Genomic DNA, 16,897 nt, shown 5'->3' with positions numbered 1-16,897 from the left:
CTTTGTCAATCAAGACCTTTGATGTAATAATTTTCAAAATAAAATGTTTTAATCGATATCAATGCTAGCCAGTTGACCACTCTGAAAATGACTAATTAGAAGAAATGTTCCGACTTTGCTATGAACATTTATTACAAATTGTACAAACTTTCCATCAATATTTTTGTTTAGTAAGTTCAACTTAAAGTAATGATAACGGACCGCGACGGAAGTCGACGGGCCACAACGACGGACCACGACGGACCACGACGGAAGTCGACGGACCACAACGACGGACCACGACGGAAGTCGACGGACCACAACGACGGACCACGACGGAAGTCGACGTACCACAACGATGGGCCACGACGGACCACAACGACGGACCACGACGGAAGACGACGGACCAACGGCGGATCGCAATACGTCATATGAGCTATGTAAAGATAACTAAAGACACATAAATGTTGTAAAAATCATTCGTTTTTTTTATTTTCACATCAATTTCGGCAGACAACTTCAACAATTGTCTTCATAATACATAGATTTAATCTTATTTACAAACCTAGGGTAATCTTTGCGCCTGATGACGGCTATGCTCCACTCAACACCATAGTAAAGGGCTGTGTTTTTAGAATGTACACAACTCTGTAACTCTCATAGTTATATTGCGTACATGTTACACACGGCATCACGCCATAACCATCTATCAGTCTTCATAGAAATCACACCTCTCTCTCTCTGTCTGTCTGTCTGTCTGTCTGTCTGTCTCTTCTAACAATAAACAAATGTTTATTTCTGGACGTTCGAGCATCTCGTAAACGCCGTTAGATAAATCGTTAAGAGACGCAGCTAAGTGGCGTATATCCTATCATGTAAGATTATGGACATCCCAGGCAACATTCACAAAAAGTACTCAACAAATTATTACTGCAAAATAGGTTTTTCTCGATTTTTCAAATTTTCGCGTTTGTATAAAAAGCTTGAAGCTAAAAACAGCATATTTTGGACGGGTGTATTTCTACTAATATTTTATTTTTAAACGCTTATTGCTTCTTTTTCAAATCAATATTCAATTCATCAATATTTTAGCGATTTTATTTCACCCTCGAAAAAGTCGAATAAAGATCTTATCGAAAACCCTATCTTTTGCAGTATTACTTATCTCAAGCTATCTAGAGAAGAAGTATTATTTATCTAGAACTGTCGAGATAAGAAGTATTGCTTAGCTCTAACTGTCGAGATAAGAAGTATTACTTATCTCTAACTGTCGAGACAAGAAGTAATACTTATCTCAAACTGTCGAGATAAGTACTGTCGATACAAGATATATAATTATCTCGAATTGTCGAGGCAAGAATTATTGCGTTTGCCGAAATGTCGAGACAAGATAAAAGTGTTTAAACAAGAAATATATAATGATAAATTACTTGAAGATGTAACTGCAAATCAAACAATATCAAAGTAAATTTTAAAACTGAATAATAAAAAAATAAAAATAATAAACACATTAACACCCAAATAAATAGTCGTGATAAGTGTCATTGTAACTTTAAAATGAAAAGTAGTTCCGAACTGAAGTTAACACAGGTCTCTTTGAAATATGTTTCCATTTCAGTAAATTGCGATAAAATTAATAAAATTTGACAAAACACAATCAAGAATCATGATACTAAAAGCATACGCTGTTAATCAATTATGGCGAAAATTTGATGCGTTTTGGAATTGATGGTGATCTGAAGCGATAAACAGCGACAACATCAAAGTTATTAAGACCGTATGTCATCTAATTAGTGAATCCATTGATGAAATCATTTAAAACACTTTTAACACAATTTAGCAGAATTATCATGTCAAATCAAAACCAATCTTAGATTTCGAGCATTCAGTAATGGATAAAATAATAAAAATTAAACACTTGCGTATCACCGGCGTAGTTTAAAGCTAGTTTATAACATGTTACAATTTGTTGTTTTTTAATAAATAACACAGAAAATAATACTTTTAACTGAAACAATGATTGTACAGTGTATTCACAGGAAGTTATTTCTGTTTTACTTCATGAAAATTTTGAGAAAAAATATCTAAAGTAAAATGGGCAATGAGAAAAAACCTGGAATAGGCAACCGAGTAAGCACTCCACCGGTGTTATCATTGCGTCAGTTCTATATACAGTACACATCACTCCACCTGTCAATTACACAAGAAATTCGTTTATCAGTTTCACTGTTAAGTATATATAATATAGATTTATTGAATGTTTATTTACAGTTTATTACGTACAAGCGAAGGACTCATTAAAGTTTATATATCACACTGTCGTCAAAGTCTGGGACAAGCAGATACAAGTCTGAGAGAGCCATTCATTAACTCACACAGATATACACAGGTCCTTATAGGTGTCATCCTACATCCGGGACAATTCATTTATTCTGAAAGCCACGCATCGTGACTTCTGATGTGGACCGTAAGAAATAACAGCAATAATAGTCACGATGAACATTCTAAAATCAAACATGTCCCTCTACACGATCGTTTTCCAATTTAATGTAAATAACAAAAACATACGCTGACATAAAATTATGTAGACCTGTCAAATCGTTGGTGACAGCTCAGGTGTAAGATGTTGGTAAATACTAATAAAGGATTTTTTGTGAAAATGAATGACATTGTAGAATCACATGATAAATGTAATTGTCATTTGCCCTTTCAACAACAAATCTGTGTCCACATTTTGAGGTTAATTGGGATAACTGAAAATAATATTCAACATTTTATTGAAATTAACAAAAACGTATAAGCCTCGATATAATTTTGAAATGAAAAAGATATTCATGTTTCAAAAACAGAATGAAATCGATTTATCACAAAACAAAACCAATCTCAGTATGCTTGTGGAGTATTATACACACAGGTAGCTACTACCGTCAAATTAGCAGGAATTCTGGTGAGAAAAAAACAGATATCAACAACGACGAATGCAAACGCATTCAATTAAGACAAACACATGAAACGCCAAACAAATTAAAACCCAATTGTTACTAGAGTAGTCTACATTGTAAACTTTGGCACAAAACATAAACAACCAGTTCAATATATATGATATTAATGGTGAGTTCAATATGTGTACTAACAGGCGAGATTTGACAGCCAAAAGACATTTAATTTGCTGTGGTAGATGAAAATCCTGACTTTTGTATCATGTTAACTGAAATAATTCACAAAACACGTTCACTCTGCAGTAGGAAGAGAAAATCCAGAAGAACAAACTAAATTGATGTTTACCAACATGTCGAGTAAATTAATGCGTATTCCCTAAAACAATTAAGCTAAACATAAACAACACATTGAACAAGTCTGGCTTTAGAATACCGTTAACAGATACTACATATAGTTCTTTAAGAGTTGCTAATTTCTTTGCTCGAGATAATTCATTTTAGACTATCTTTGGTGTCAGTTACAAATACTGTTGTTCAGATATATGAGTGTTAAATAAAATAAATCCACAATATTCTTTAAAGTATGGTTAGTAACAGTGCCTTAATACTAATAAAACACAAGCTCAAATACTATTCTTGGATCCAATTTCTCATCAATAAAGTTCGGGCTGGCTCTCCTGATAATGATGTCTAATTTTAAACATTTTTTAATGTTTTTATTACTTCGCTATCAAACAAAATGTTTCGGAATAAAAGCTACTTTTTCAAACAGAATTAACGAAAAATCAATTAGCTTTAAATTTTACATTAATTTAAAAAGACGTTTTCAGTCGCTGAAGTCCGAACTAAGTTATTTCTGAGAAATAAACGATATAACATCGATCTGAGATCACACCAACACATAGCACCACACGTAAAATACGATATATTCAACAAGCTAAGTCATTCTTACAGGGACTAAACGTAATGATCATATATATCATTAATAATATATCACAATATTGCAGCTACAAATCGTAGGCAAGATTACCTCCCTTTAAAAGGTGGCGTTCAAAATGGTTTCCATGCTCGGAAACTCGGAATGTCTCTGTATTCATCCCTTAATTAAACGGCGTATTTTTCTGGAGGTCACGAATGTGTATTCAGTGTTAGCCTTTTTTCTGATTCTCATGAATGCCGTTTGGAAATTGACCTTTAGACCTTTTACTTACGGTCGAATAACACCATATCTCAGTTCCAGTGTGTGGTGACAGTGACAATATAACAGTCAGTTTCTGTACTGCTGATACCGACAAAATAAGTCCGCCGTTCAATAAGGCTGGCCTCAGAAATCCAACACAAAGAAACGAAACAGTATCAGTATTCCCGTGTTGAGAATTCAGTGATGATTTCACCACTTGATCTACGTGAGGAATCTCCATGGAAACCACTTTCAATTTGTAGTGATCCTGACGATGACATAGCCCTAGCCTTGTCGAATTGACATTTGACGAAATCCTGTGGTCGAGCCGTTTCGTGTGAATCGTAATCCTGTGTTCCGTCACATTCGAAAGTTATTTCACGAGGCTGACACGATCACGTGATAATGACAAGCATATTATGACCTTGACACGCACGTTCTGTGATGAAGTTCTCCATCGTGTCACGTGATCATTGTGTAATTGGCAAGATAATGGAGCAACAAAGGATCGTCTTTCAAGCCACACAAATAGTCTGTGGATCTCTAAGCGTGGCATTACCCTGTTAGCCGTACGTATATGGGCCCCTTCATCGCCATTCATCATCGAAGATTAATCTTAGTCTTCCAAATTGTTGAGCACTTCTCGGTAACGTATAAACATCAGTCACTATTTTTATTCTCTCACTCTTACGCATTGTTTCTTTTTCTTCCATCCTCTTATACACTTCCATTTTCTCTCACTCTCACAGAAGAGATTTTTTTCTATCACCTTTGCAATACACACGCCAATGTCACGATGATCACACAAAGAATGAGAGAAATACTAGTTCGTGGACTGACCCCACCACTGTCCGCATTGATCACACCATTAGAGCGGTCATACGGCCTCTTTTCGGAGTCTCCAGATATAATTTTCCCACTGTGTTCCTTATTCTGACCTTGGTCACCCATTGGCTCTTTTTCATGGTCAGTTTGGTCGGTATTTCCCCTACCATTATCTGGTCTTAATGGGGTCGGAGCTGGAGTGTAGGTGACAACTCGCGGACATTCATCTGAAAAACAAGCGAAAACATATATTTGATATACACAATGTATATTTGTATATTTCTAGCTAATTAAAATCATAATTATCATTTATATGTGATCATCTCGTGCATTTTTCTGGAGTTCCCATTGTTTTCACCCTATTTATATATTACTTTTCGACCGCTTGGTGTCGATTTATTAAATTAACATTACTATGAAAAAAAGGAAAATAAATGATTAAAGGAATTCTAAAATGGTAAATTCGTATTTAATTGAAGACTAACAAGCTTCCCCAGCGACAATAGTGCTGACAAGGTACTTAAGGATGTCTATGTATCCTGGATTTACGATCGAGGGGTGGGGGGGGCATCCTTGTGTTATGACTTAAGCTGGTTAATTTTCCCTCTTCAGCCACCGTTATCTATGTTACAGTCCTACTAACAAACTGACTAGCTGTCATCATACTGCAAAACGCTAGAATTTAATTAACAATCCAACACTTTGCACGTAAATGTAGTACGTCGTTTGAAGAGTAAGCAATATTCTGATGAAAATGGGGAAAATCGATATTTTTGAACTCTATTTTTGGCAACCTTTACAATGCAAGCACAAGACCCAGACAGATATAACACCAATTATATATAATTTACACATGTATATTTCAGTATCTCTTGTATTATAGAATTAAGTAACACATTTCAATATAAAATTAGCGACAGACTCTACGTGAACCGGAAACGGTTATGACTGAATCATCAGTAAGGCTAGACCTTAAAAAGGTGCGATAACCCCTTAACTAAATTAACATCCTAGTAATGTTTATCATTTTTTGATGTTTTTCAATGAAGTCCTATCTATAATTAACAATTTTGTTCATCCTAACATAAAAATAATGATGTAATGCTGTGATATTACCTATTGGGGAGGGGGTAGGTGATGAGTTATTTTAACAAACAGGAATATATCTATATTGCCGCTGTTGGAACTAACACATCAAAACTCTTAACTTAGTAGTATAAAAAAATAAAGGACCTTACATAAATATGGATGTTACGATTTGAAACTATCAAACAATTTAATGAACTCCATTTAACAATGTAATGAATATAAGATTCTATTCATCATATAACTCACATTTCTTCAAAATAAGCAAACATTCTCAAATAAATCTCCCTATAAGAAATACTTCTTTCGACGCCCACAGAATGTTTTTTCCGAGACAATCATGTCAAGTCATTAAGAGGTTATCATTCTATGACGTCACCATAGTTCAATTAAACGTGTGTCAGACGATATTTATGACAAAACACAATACGCCAGCTCTGTGATAAAGCGACATTAGTTATTCTTGAGAAATATCTGAAATCGTTATCTAAAATGCAAATGATTAAGTTACACCATATATGGAAGTCACGTGACTTACTGGACGGCTTGAAGAGTACATAGTGAATGGCGCTGTTTCTAACCACACTTCTCTGGTCCCCACACTCAGAGTCCTCCTTCACATCGATACCTCCCTCCGTGTCACGGAAAGCCTGCAAATTAATACATATTTATCAAATCACACGATATTTAGACGGATATTCAACTGATATGACATCAAAATGTTAACATTATGACGTCGAAAATATAGACAATAAATAAATACCAGCATGTCAACAAAAATCATTATCCCAATACTAATTCAATAAAACTTAAACAAATCATTAACAAATGAAAGTACAAGGAGATTAAGACCAGCTGTTCCGGAAGGGTAAGCGTCTTCTTCATTGACACCATGTAACCCTAGGTTAATCAAAGGAAGTAATGGCACGATCTCAAATGAGAACAAGGTACAATGGAACCAACATACAAACTAACGAGCATCAAGGACAAAAATGACTGGGAAACTGGTTTTGTCGATTGAAGTTTTACTTTTATCATCGGATATCATTTATTTACGAATTTCAAGAAGAGAAGAAGACAAACAAGTAACAAGATAATTAGTAACAAGTTCTTAAGGTAACAAAGTCATTTAGGAACACTTTAGAATTGTACAAAAGACACAAAAGTGAATAGCACCTTTTGATAATTTAGATATAGTAGAGCAAGACAGTGAATTAAACTGCATTATTCAGCTGTTTCATTCTAAGTCTATCAGTGATGCTAAGGGCCTAAATTCTGAAGCCTTGGAGATCGAAAGAAAAGTCATATGGGTTAAATTCAGGACATCATCAAGTACATTGTGTATATACTCTGACAAGAACACAACATCGATATCCATTTTCAAACATGAAATTTTATATACAAGAAAAACCTTCATTGCTAGTCATTTTCCAGCATAAATTATATCGGTTCTGTTGATGTATGTAAATATACATATACTAGTTAAACCACCATGAAACATATATATATATATATATGTGTGTGTGTGTGTGTGTGTATTACAATCCGCTCATACTTACCAAACACGTTGCACGTTTGTAGATATCTTTTGGTCTTTGAACAATAACATAATGAGTGCCATCTTTCTTGAAATCCAACAAGCAGTCCATGTATTCCACTAAAAGTGAAAAAAAAACCATTGAAAAGAATTATTTCTGTACAAATAATCGCGAGTTATTTGAATTCGCGTTTGACTCTCCTTGCGTATAAACGCAAATATAGATTCCACGCGAAACAATAGTAATTAACAGATAACAATACAGTGCTCGCATGCGACTTACCAGACTGACGGTTAAAAGGACACTTTTTCTCCACTACGATTTCACTTTCAGATGAACATCCCATCTTGAATCTACCTGTACAATCTGTAGTTTTATCCATAAAACTAAAATCACCATTCGTAGGGCAACTAGAGGCCTCAAGCCCAGCAGCTGTGAAAAAATGAGGGAATGAAATCAGCTTGACAGAGCATGTTCATCGATATGGGTAAAGAAGAAATACAATTATTACATTTGACATTTGGCAGTCGAATCTCGTTATCTCGAACTTAAGGACCCACAAAACATTCGCACTCCCTTAAGTCGAACACTCGATCATCTCGAAGTTTTCCCAAGGTTCCGTCGAGTTCGAGATAATGAGATTCGATTGTACCTATATTTCGAAACATGCGATATAACCCCCATGCATAATTTGATATATAGATGAAACATTTATTAGCAAGAGCCATATACTGTACTGAAACATGATTATCATGTAAATATAATTCATTAAATTAATTGATAAATCAATAAATCATCGATATCAGTGGACAATTTATCGGCACAAATCGCAAGCCATAACCGAACATAAGAGACTTTGATTCCGATTTATAACATTGCAACACCTGGCCAAACTGAAGTTTCCTCCCCTTAACTGGATAAAACTGGATATCAATCATTTAATTATGATAAGGTTTAATAACATCTGGAGTTTTTCGTGGAAAACATATTTAAAAACATAATTAAACTGTCATTTGTATTTACAATGTTATATCTATTTGAATACTCACGTATCAACACATGTTTCTCGCCGTGGTCAAAACTAGAATCGCTACACGCCTCGTGCCTACTTCCAAGCTGGGTACCTTTAAGAAATATTGATTTAACAAGTTCACTTTACATAACGACAATTTTTAAATCATTATGAAATACCACCAATGCTGATAATTATAACACCTCTTGCTTCTTTAAAGGGAGTTTTATGACAGACGGAGATTACAGGTTTAATTAAAACACATGTGAATAACACCCTTTTATTAAGATTTAGAACCGACACAGCGACATGATGAATACTACGTTATGTAATGTTATATCCCTCTAGGACTCTTAACAATGTTTATAAAGTAGACACATAATTACCGTCTACCTACAGAGATGACATGTCTTAAACTGACTATATCTGCATCTATATCAACTGAAACAAGCTATCTAATAAATATATACAAATAGTGTCTACTATTGCTAGCATGTCTAAAACATCTATTGTGTTTAACTCCATCTAGCCTCAATACTATCAATTTTAAACTGTTTCCTCTCTATAACAATGACATGTCATAATGGCCTCCTTCTCCAGTTATGATAATCTATAAATAGCGTCACTTACTATCACATACACCTGTCTAGAGACACCATACGATTGTCTTCACAACCACTTGCCTAAACTACTATCTGTCTCTTTCAAACACCTGTCTTTATCAAACACTTGTCTATAGACACCATATGATTGTCTTCACAACCACTTGCCTAAACTACTATCTGTCTCTTTCAAACACCTGTCTTTATCAAACACTTGTCTGTAGACACCATATGATTGTCTTCACAACTACTTGCCTAAACTACTACCTGTCTTTAACAAACACCTGTCTATAGCACCATATGATTGTCTTCACAACCACTTGCCTAAAATACTATCTGTCTCTTTCAAACACCTGTCTTTATCAAACACTTGTCTGTAGACACCATATGATTGTCTTCACAACTACTTGCCTAAACTACTACCTGTCTTTACCAAACACCTGTCTATAGCACCATATGATTGTCTTCACAACCACTTGCCTAAACTACTACCTGTCTTTATCAAACACACGTCTTTATCAAACACCTGTCTAGAGACACCATATGATTGTCTTCACAACTACTTGCCTAAACTACTACCTGTCTTTACCAAACACTTGTTTACAATATCTCTATCACTAACACCTGTCTAAAATTACAATTGTCTGCATTGTTTACATCTAGAATCTGTTGGACAAATTCACAAGACTTCGCTACTTTATGTGTTTAACTACCACCTTGATATCAACACCACCTTTCAACAACAAAAACACTAGCACAATATTTATCTATTTGTTACATGAGTGTACCGACACACTGACCACACTGATATATACATGGTATGTACCTGCTCCCAAGATATGTACGAACCTTTATGTAAGCACTTATAGCGTGGCGAGTTGTGTGTTTAGATATAAAAACATTCCCGTTAAAAGTAAACAAATAAACAAAGCTAAACAATTTCTCATAAAATATGTATAGTGGGAGATAATGGTAACCGGAAGTGGAATCCGAAATCAGGAAGTCACTTACTGATATATAATTCCAGTACTTTTCGTTCACGCTTGACCAAACGCAAGCATCGATATCCAGAAACGCTGTAAAAATAAAACCAGAGAGTTACATATATTAATGACTTTACAGCAAAATGTATTTGACAGTAAACAGAAATTTTCGACAAGATCTCAGTCTGTTGAAAATTATGAAAAATTATTGAAAGCAAACGGTTAATCTTTCCTTGCTAATAAAAAACAACCCTGTTGAAAGGAGAATTTACAAAAAGATTTTTTTCTTATACTCTTTTGTAAACACCTAATTTCTGTCAATATCAGGATGTTACACCATGGATTTGACTTTGAGATCTGGGACAAAACGTGATAATAATCCCTATGAGAGTGTGGAACCTGTCCATCAAGTTCACGCTTGATGTAATCACTGAAGCTAATTACAAGTTATTTACACTTGATCAGTTTTAATCACCATTAAATAATTACAATAGTTTTCCGTGGCAATGATGATTAGGAATACGGTGATCTGTTGTATTTGTTTTTCGTTTAACATCTATGTACTTCATTAAAAACAAAGATTCTGTCCAAAAAGAATCTTGTTCAATTTCTTATTAATTTCTAGAATTTAATGAAAGGTATATATACGTGTATTTGTGCATTTTTACGAGCTTTCAATTTCAAATGAAATTATTCGTTGCTGGAGACACATAAATGGCAAAAATATTTTACCAGGAGTCGTCAGTCACGTGTGCCATAAACTCTCTCTCGTGACGACGAGAACTGTCTACATTATCGATACATCTAACAACCATCTTCATATCCGACCGGTAGCTGCCCTCGCTATAAACGACCGTATCCGGTGACGTCACAGTCTTGTCCTTCACTCGGAATATCTGTAGCCCTTCGTCAGCCTCTATGACAAATCGACCAGACATATCCCTCCAGTATTTCCGGCGATGGAAAAATTCCGGGAATCGACATTGAGGGGAAGGCCATATTGTTCCATCAAAGTCTGAATAGAAATAAGGTGATGCAATAATGACAGGAAATGAAAGATTAAACCACATCATATTGAAATCTACTACCATATTGGAGTGGACCAGTTAAAGGAAAAGATTAATGTCTGACCCAATAATATTTGTCTTCGTTAACAACCAGTACATATCTGAACTGTGAAGCATGAAACAGTCTTAGCAGGTGACAATCAGGTGGAGGTATATACATCTAACAATTATTTCCTAGATTCAAAGCTATTTCATGCTAAATATAACGTAACCTTTAGGGTAAATGCATTTTCCCATTTGTATGTGTCTTAGAAGAATAACTATTAAATTCTGAAAGTTTGAGATATGCATTTCCTACGTTTTGGGAAGTAACAAAAGTATAATTAAGATATAAAGATGAATGAATCTGAAGACATTTAAAAAGACACATGGAACAAGACACTTGTAAAAAGACACAAGACACATGTAAAATGACAGTTGCGGGTTAGAATCATTTAAGAAAATTCCAAATTATTGTGTAATTATGACATGAGTATAATTTACGAGTTCCATTCAGACTATTCCAAATGAATCTGAGGTGAAAATCCCTAACCTCTACATCGGCCATGTCTGTTTGATTGAAATTTCTACACAAACCAAACAGAAGTGGACACCATCTTGAAATTCAATCCTACTATCAGCTGTGTCAATGTGGGTTAAATAGGTTTTGCTACCAGGTTCATTTGTCATGGCAACACAAAACCTTATCTTCATACGATCGATCGTTTGAACTGTCTTTAAAACGTGATGTGATAAGCACAAGCTTAAGAATTTGTCTAAAAATTATACAAAAATGATTGATCATTTCAGAAAGCAACAGAAATATGTCATTTGACAGAAACGAGGACATGGTATAGTCAAAACATTGGATACCCCCCATATAAACAGTGATGGGGTTCGGTCGTAGGAGAATGTTTGTGTGACGTCATGGTGGATCGGAATCAGGATCCTAATAGGTGTCAATGTAAAACTTAAAAAATATGTTCTGAGCCACGAACAGTCAGACAAAATGTCATTTACGGCCAACGTAACCACACATTCGAAACTCGAGAGTAAATCTGAACCATGTATGCTGCGACTGAAAAGCAGAGAAACTCATTACATTGTGAAGGAAACACATTTCTGCTTTTAAAATTCCTCGGAAGAAATTTGTACTAGGTAAATTATTTTTTAAATCACGCAATGGATTTAAACGGAATTCTAACATTTCATGGGTTTTCCCATTTACATAACACCTCTTTTTTCTACAACAGTATTTCATCAATTCTAATGGTTTATAGTCAAAGCAGAGCATAGCTATGAAAACCGTCAGATAAAATGTGATTTTTGGACGAAGGAGTAAAGTCTTTAGAAGACTATTGAGCAATATAGATCATTTGTAATGTTATGGTCGGTTATAGAGCATGGATTGCTGACCCTCTTTGACAGAATGCCAAAATTTGCCATGCATTGATGGAATGTCTAGGGGCTTACCTCTCTGTAGCTTCATCGTGGTAAAGCCAACACTAGGACTCTGTAGTCCCTGGCACGTGCCATCAACTGTCATCGACATATCTCCGGTACCGCCATAAAAGCTATGCATCTGTAAAAGACAAGATGGCGATTCAGTTTCATATCTTATTGTATATGTATTGACTTTTTCATAAAATGACAGTAAATCGTTTTGAGTGTATGGTCGTTTTGAATTAAAAAAAAAAGACGTTCTCTGTATGATGAAAATGATTATTGGAAAGTAATTTCCAGTCCCAAGCTCAATTAAATGCATCTTTAACACTTTAACGAAGTCAAAATATAGCAAGCATCGCCGGCACTACCGAATTATTTCACAATGGCGGTTATTGATTAACAATTTAAGTTATTGTTTAAAAAAGGTTTAAACCAGAAATTTGCAGGTATGAAGATGACATAAGTCGGAAACAAAACATAGATCAGCATTTTCAAATCGTTTGATATCCATAAATTCTGACAGGAAAAAAATCATGGTCAACACAAATAAACCTCTCACTTGCCTTCATTTTATTTATAAATATTCCTACTGCAACACAGTTTGTATTGTTCATGTCAGTATATATAAAACAGTCACCCGAAAAACTATACTACATCTATAAGAGATAAATCGCAGAGAAATAATCCCCCGGGATAAACCGACATCCGTTCACCACTCTCTGCACAAGGCATGTTTCTACAGGAGCGTGAATTCGATCATTTCTGGAGTCTCCACTACAGCCTGTAGTTGTAAGTAGCATCATTTTGGTCGGAATTAGAACAACTTTGATTGTAGAGAAATGCCAGGGCATTATCTGTAACGTTGTTATAACTATTAAGTTCGTCCTAGGAATCTCTAGTAATGTACATGCAGAAGCTCGACAATTGCCCTGTAGTTAGGAAACTCGTTATCCTGGGAAAATTTGCATGTCATTCAGTATTCCGGCATATAAACTGGATACTCTCCTGTTCAGGAATACATCGCATCCCGTATAATTACATACATCACGTGATTAGAATTAATCGGATCAGTCACGTGACATGACTACACATTCCCCATGAGGTTAAATTTTAGGTCAAGGTCAAATCAATCTATCTGAGGACAGATGTGGCTATTACTGAAATAGTCCTCTTACTGTACAGAGGGGAAAATTCGTGGATATTTTTCTGGAGGATATTACATGGCGGACATTTTTTTCCTCCAGAAATTCATTATGTTTATGGTATAAACCAGCCTGAAGTCGAGAGGGAAACTCTCATTGATGATGTTTCATTTGTAACATAATAGATATGGATGTAGGTATGTAAAAAAAACAACAAAAACAAACATGTCAACACGATCATATTCCAAAACTCAAATTCAATACAACTAGGGCAAAATATGAACTTAAGAAAGATTTACACAGAGACTCCTTCAAAAAGTACAAGGATAATAAGATCAGGTGTTCCGGAAGAGTAAGCATCCTCTGTTTCAAAGACGACCCTCGCCGTGTAAATCTTGGTCAAACAAGGTACACTACACATCAACGGAACCAACAGGCAAAATGACGAGCATCAAGTACGTCCAACTCCATGTCGCACAAAGAAATCGAATATTCTGTCCTTCTCAACTTTAAACTGACAGTGTTGGCATGTTTGGTTTTTTTTTACATACCTACATCCATATCTATTATGTTACAAAACAAATCCTTCATTCAGTTATTTTTTTAAATATATGAATTTTATTTAGGCTATAATAACTATAGCTGAATTGAGAATGGGTTTATGGTCTGTATTGTCAGAAAATTGTTTACTCTCTGACAGAAATGTCTGCTATTCCTTTCTACGTTAAACATGCAATTATATATATGCATTACATCAATGTCATTCTCAGTAAATTTGCTACAAACACTATTGACATATAAAGCACCCATTTGGTTTCAAGACCTGAATTTATTTCTAGCAATTTTTACGTACTGGGATTTTTTTCAAACTACTGAAAAATAATTTTTTTCGTGGGGTTCAAAATTCGTGGTTTCACAAAATTATTCATTTTTCTTGTCACTTGATTTTGTGGTTAAATCTTGCCCAGCAAATTCGCTTATACTGTAATTTATGTCAACTTCGGTCCCTTTGTTGTGGACAAATCCTTCCATGAAGTACACATGTAGACAACGAAAGTATGTCCCCTATGGAAACAATAGTAACAATATTGAAAACTATTTATCTTCTGTAATTTCCCATGTATTGATTCAACTGACTTAATTTCATTTCAATAATGTAAATGTTTAATACTTACAAAACAGCGGTACTGTGGTGTGTCAGGTTGGTATGGATGCGTAAACTTTCCATACAAATATTTATCACCATTTACCCACGTGGCTAAACATTGGAAATCCAGCACTGTAACAAACGAAAAAGGAAATTAACATAGAGGACGTAATAGATTTCATAATATATGTGAGTGATGTCATAAATTAACTGGTAACGTCATAAATTAACCAAATGACGTCATAAAGCCCTTTGAATAGAGCACAATACTTGCCACAACCCATAATCCGTCAACTCAAGGTAAAAAAAAGAACACGTGCCAACTTCAATTACAAGTAGATATCAAATTCAATTTTTTCGTGACAAAGATGAATTTGAATATTTACTTAATAGACTGTCATTGCACAATTTTCGGATCTTTTTTCCTGCAGTAGAGAATTCAAATTTCTTCCATTAGGATCTATTACAGGAAAAATAAGTCTCCAAGAGCAAAGAGATTGATTTTGTCTGGACCGACTGGACATTATAGATATGCACAATGAACTTGTAGTCAGTTTCTAATTTGCCGATGTACATTTCAAGGCAAACCCATTTTGATTTCAGAATAGGCAGCATTTTAGATCGATGGAGTTCTTATCCATACCTAAGTTTGTTAACAAAGATAAATGGGTATACTTCCACTAGGAGAAAGCACGCCGTGTTGAGAAACGCCGCTGGGACACTTGGGTATTATCCTGGCTTTTATCACGTACCCAATAATTATACTTATACTTGCCTTAAATTGACATCATATTGGAAATGCGTTTATTTCTATAAAGTCTTATAGAACAGGATGTCGTTATGAAATATATCTCAGGTTCACGTGGTGGGCAAATGCACATTCACGACTGTATATGACCTTGCTGTCATTCTCAAGTTTGATAATACCATAATTTATGTAAAGTAATTCTGACAGAAACCTTTCAGGACGACAACCATACTCATCCGCTGATCTATGTAAATATTTCACAAATACAGGAGATCTTTGTCATTGTACCCACTGATACCGTTATTTATGCAGTAATATTTTATTACGAAATACCGTAAAATCTTCCATTTTCGTCGGAGATTTATTGTCATTGTATGTAGTTTTTATCTATGAATTGATTTATGTCTACGAACTGTTAAAATGAGTACACTTATTGCGCTATATTTATTTTCAAAATTAGATGTCCACGAAATATGATTTTGAAAACAATTGAACCTCACTAAAACCTGTGATTTTACAGTAAGTTAGGCCCTCTTTACTGTATTTTGGAAGGATATATGACGACACAAAGAGTACCTTGTAAACAATATTGACGTAAATAAACCTACCTCTGTCATACGTCTCTGACATGCCATTACAATGCTTGTAGATAAATTTAAATTTTGAATCATCTGCGCATGCGTGTATTTGTGAGATTGGCCATTTGCAGTGATTGTTCGCCGTGGTACTGTTTGAGTAAGAGAATTCGTGGTAACCTTGGAAAGGGCACGGAACTGGAACACTTGGAACTGAAATAGTTAAAAAGATGTCGTTAAGATAGCAAACTCATTATCTATTGCATTTAGACATTTGAAAAACAAATACTGCTTTAAAAGTATGTCATTTTAAAGATTGTTTGTGATACTAAATCGTAGGCGACAGAGTAAAATCCACATTAGTGAAAATCAATGTAAAGAATGGGAATGTACACCGGCCACAAACTTTAAACAATTCCAATAGCAAGTACAGAATGTACACCGGCCACAAACTTTTAACAATTCCAATAGCAAGTACAGAATGTACACCGGCCACAAACTTTAAACAATTCCAATAGCAAGTACAGAATGTACACCGACCACAAACTTTAAACAATTCCAACAGCAAGTACAGAATGTACACCGGCCACAAACTTTAAACAATTCCAACAGCAAGTACAGAATGTACACCGGCCACAAACTTTAAACA

General features: G+C 34.9%; 1 protein-coding gene across 3 annotated transcripts in view; it reads right to left on the bottom strand.

Annotated features, from left to right (window-relative positions):
* Positions 1 to 758: 758 nt before the first annotated feature.
* The window catches only part of LOC132555991 (uncharacterized), a 120,053-nt gene continuing 103,914 nt past the window's right edge, over positions 759 to 16,897 (bottom strand). For all 3 annotated transcript variants that reach the window (XM_060220378.1, XM_060220377.1, XM_060220379.1), the window contains 10 exons: positions 16,282 to 16,461; positions 14,954 to 15,057; positions 12,664 to 12,772; positions 10,877 to 11,159; positions 10,173 to 10,237; positions 8,597 to 8,671; positions 7,830 to 7,979; positions 7,569 to 7,666; positions 6,548 to 6,659; positions 759 to 5,150 (listed from right to left, as the gene is read on the bottom strand). In XM_060220378.1, the coding sequence (XP_060076361.1) occupies positions 4,864 to 5,150; positions 6,548 to 6,659; positions 7,569 to 7,666; positions 7,830 to 7,979; positions 8,597 to 8,671; positions 10,173 to 10,237; positions 10,877 to 11,159; positions 12,664 to 12,772; positions 14,954 to 15,057; positions 16,282 to 16,461 (1,463 nt within the window). In that variant the 3' untranslated portion in view covers positions 759 to 4,863. The remainder of the gene's footprint in view (positions 5,151 to 6,547; positions 6,660 to 7,568; positions 7,667 to 7,829; positions 7,980 to 8,596; positions 8,672 to 10,172; positions 10,238 to 10,876; positions 11,160 to 12,663; positions 12,773 to 14,953; positions 15,058 to 16,281; positions 16,462 to 16,897) is intronic.

Source organism: Ylistrum balloti, unplaced genomic scaffold (genome assembly GCF_031769215.1).
Source record: "Ylistrum balloti isolate Yb309-2 unplaced genomic scaffold, AGI_CSIRO_Ybal_v1 Utg370538, whole genome shotgun sequence".
NCBI lineage: Eukaryota > Metazoa > Mollusca > Bivalvia > Pectinida > Pectinidae > Ylistrum > Ylistrum balloti.
Note: the sequence above shows the minus strand (reverse complement) of the source record. Positions and strands in the feature narration are given on the sequence as shown.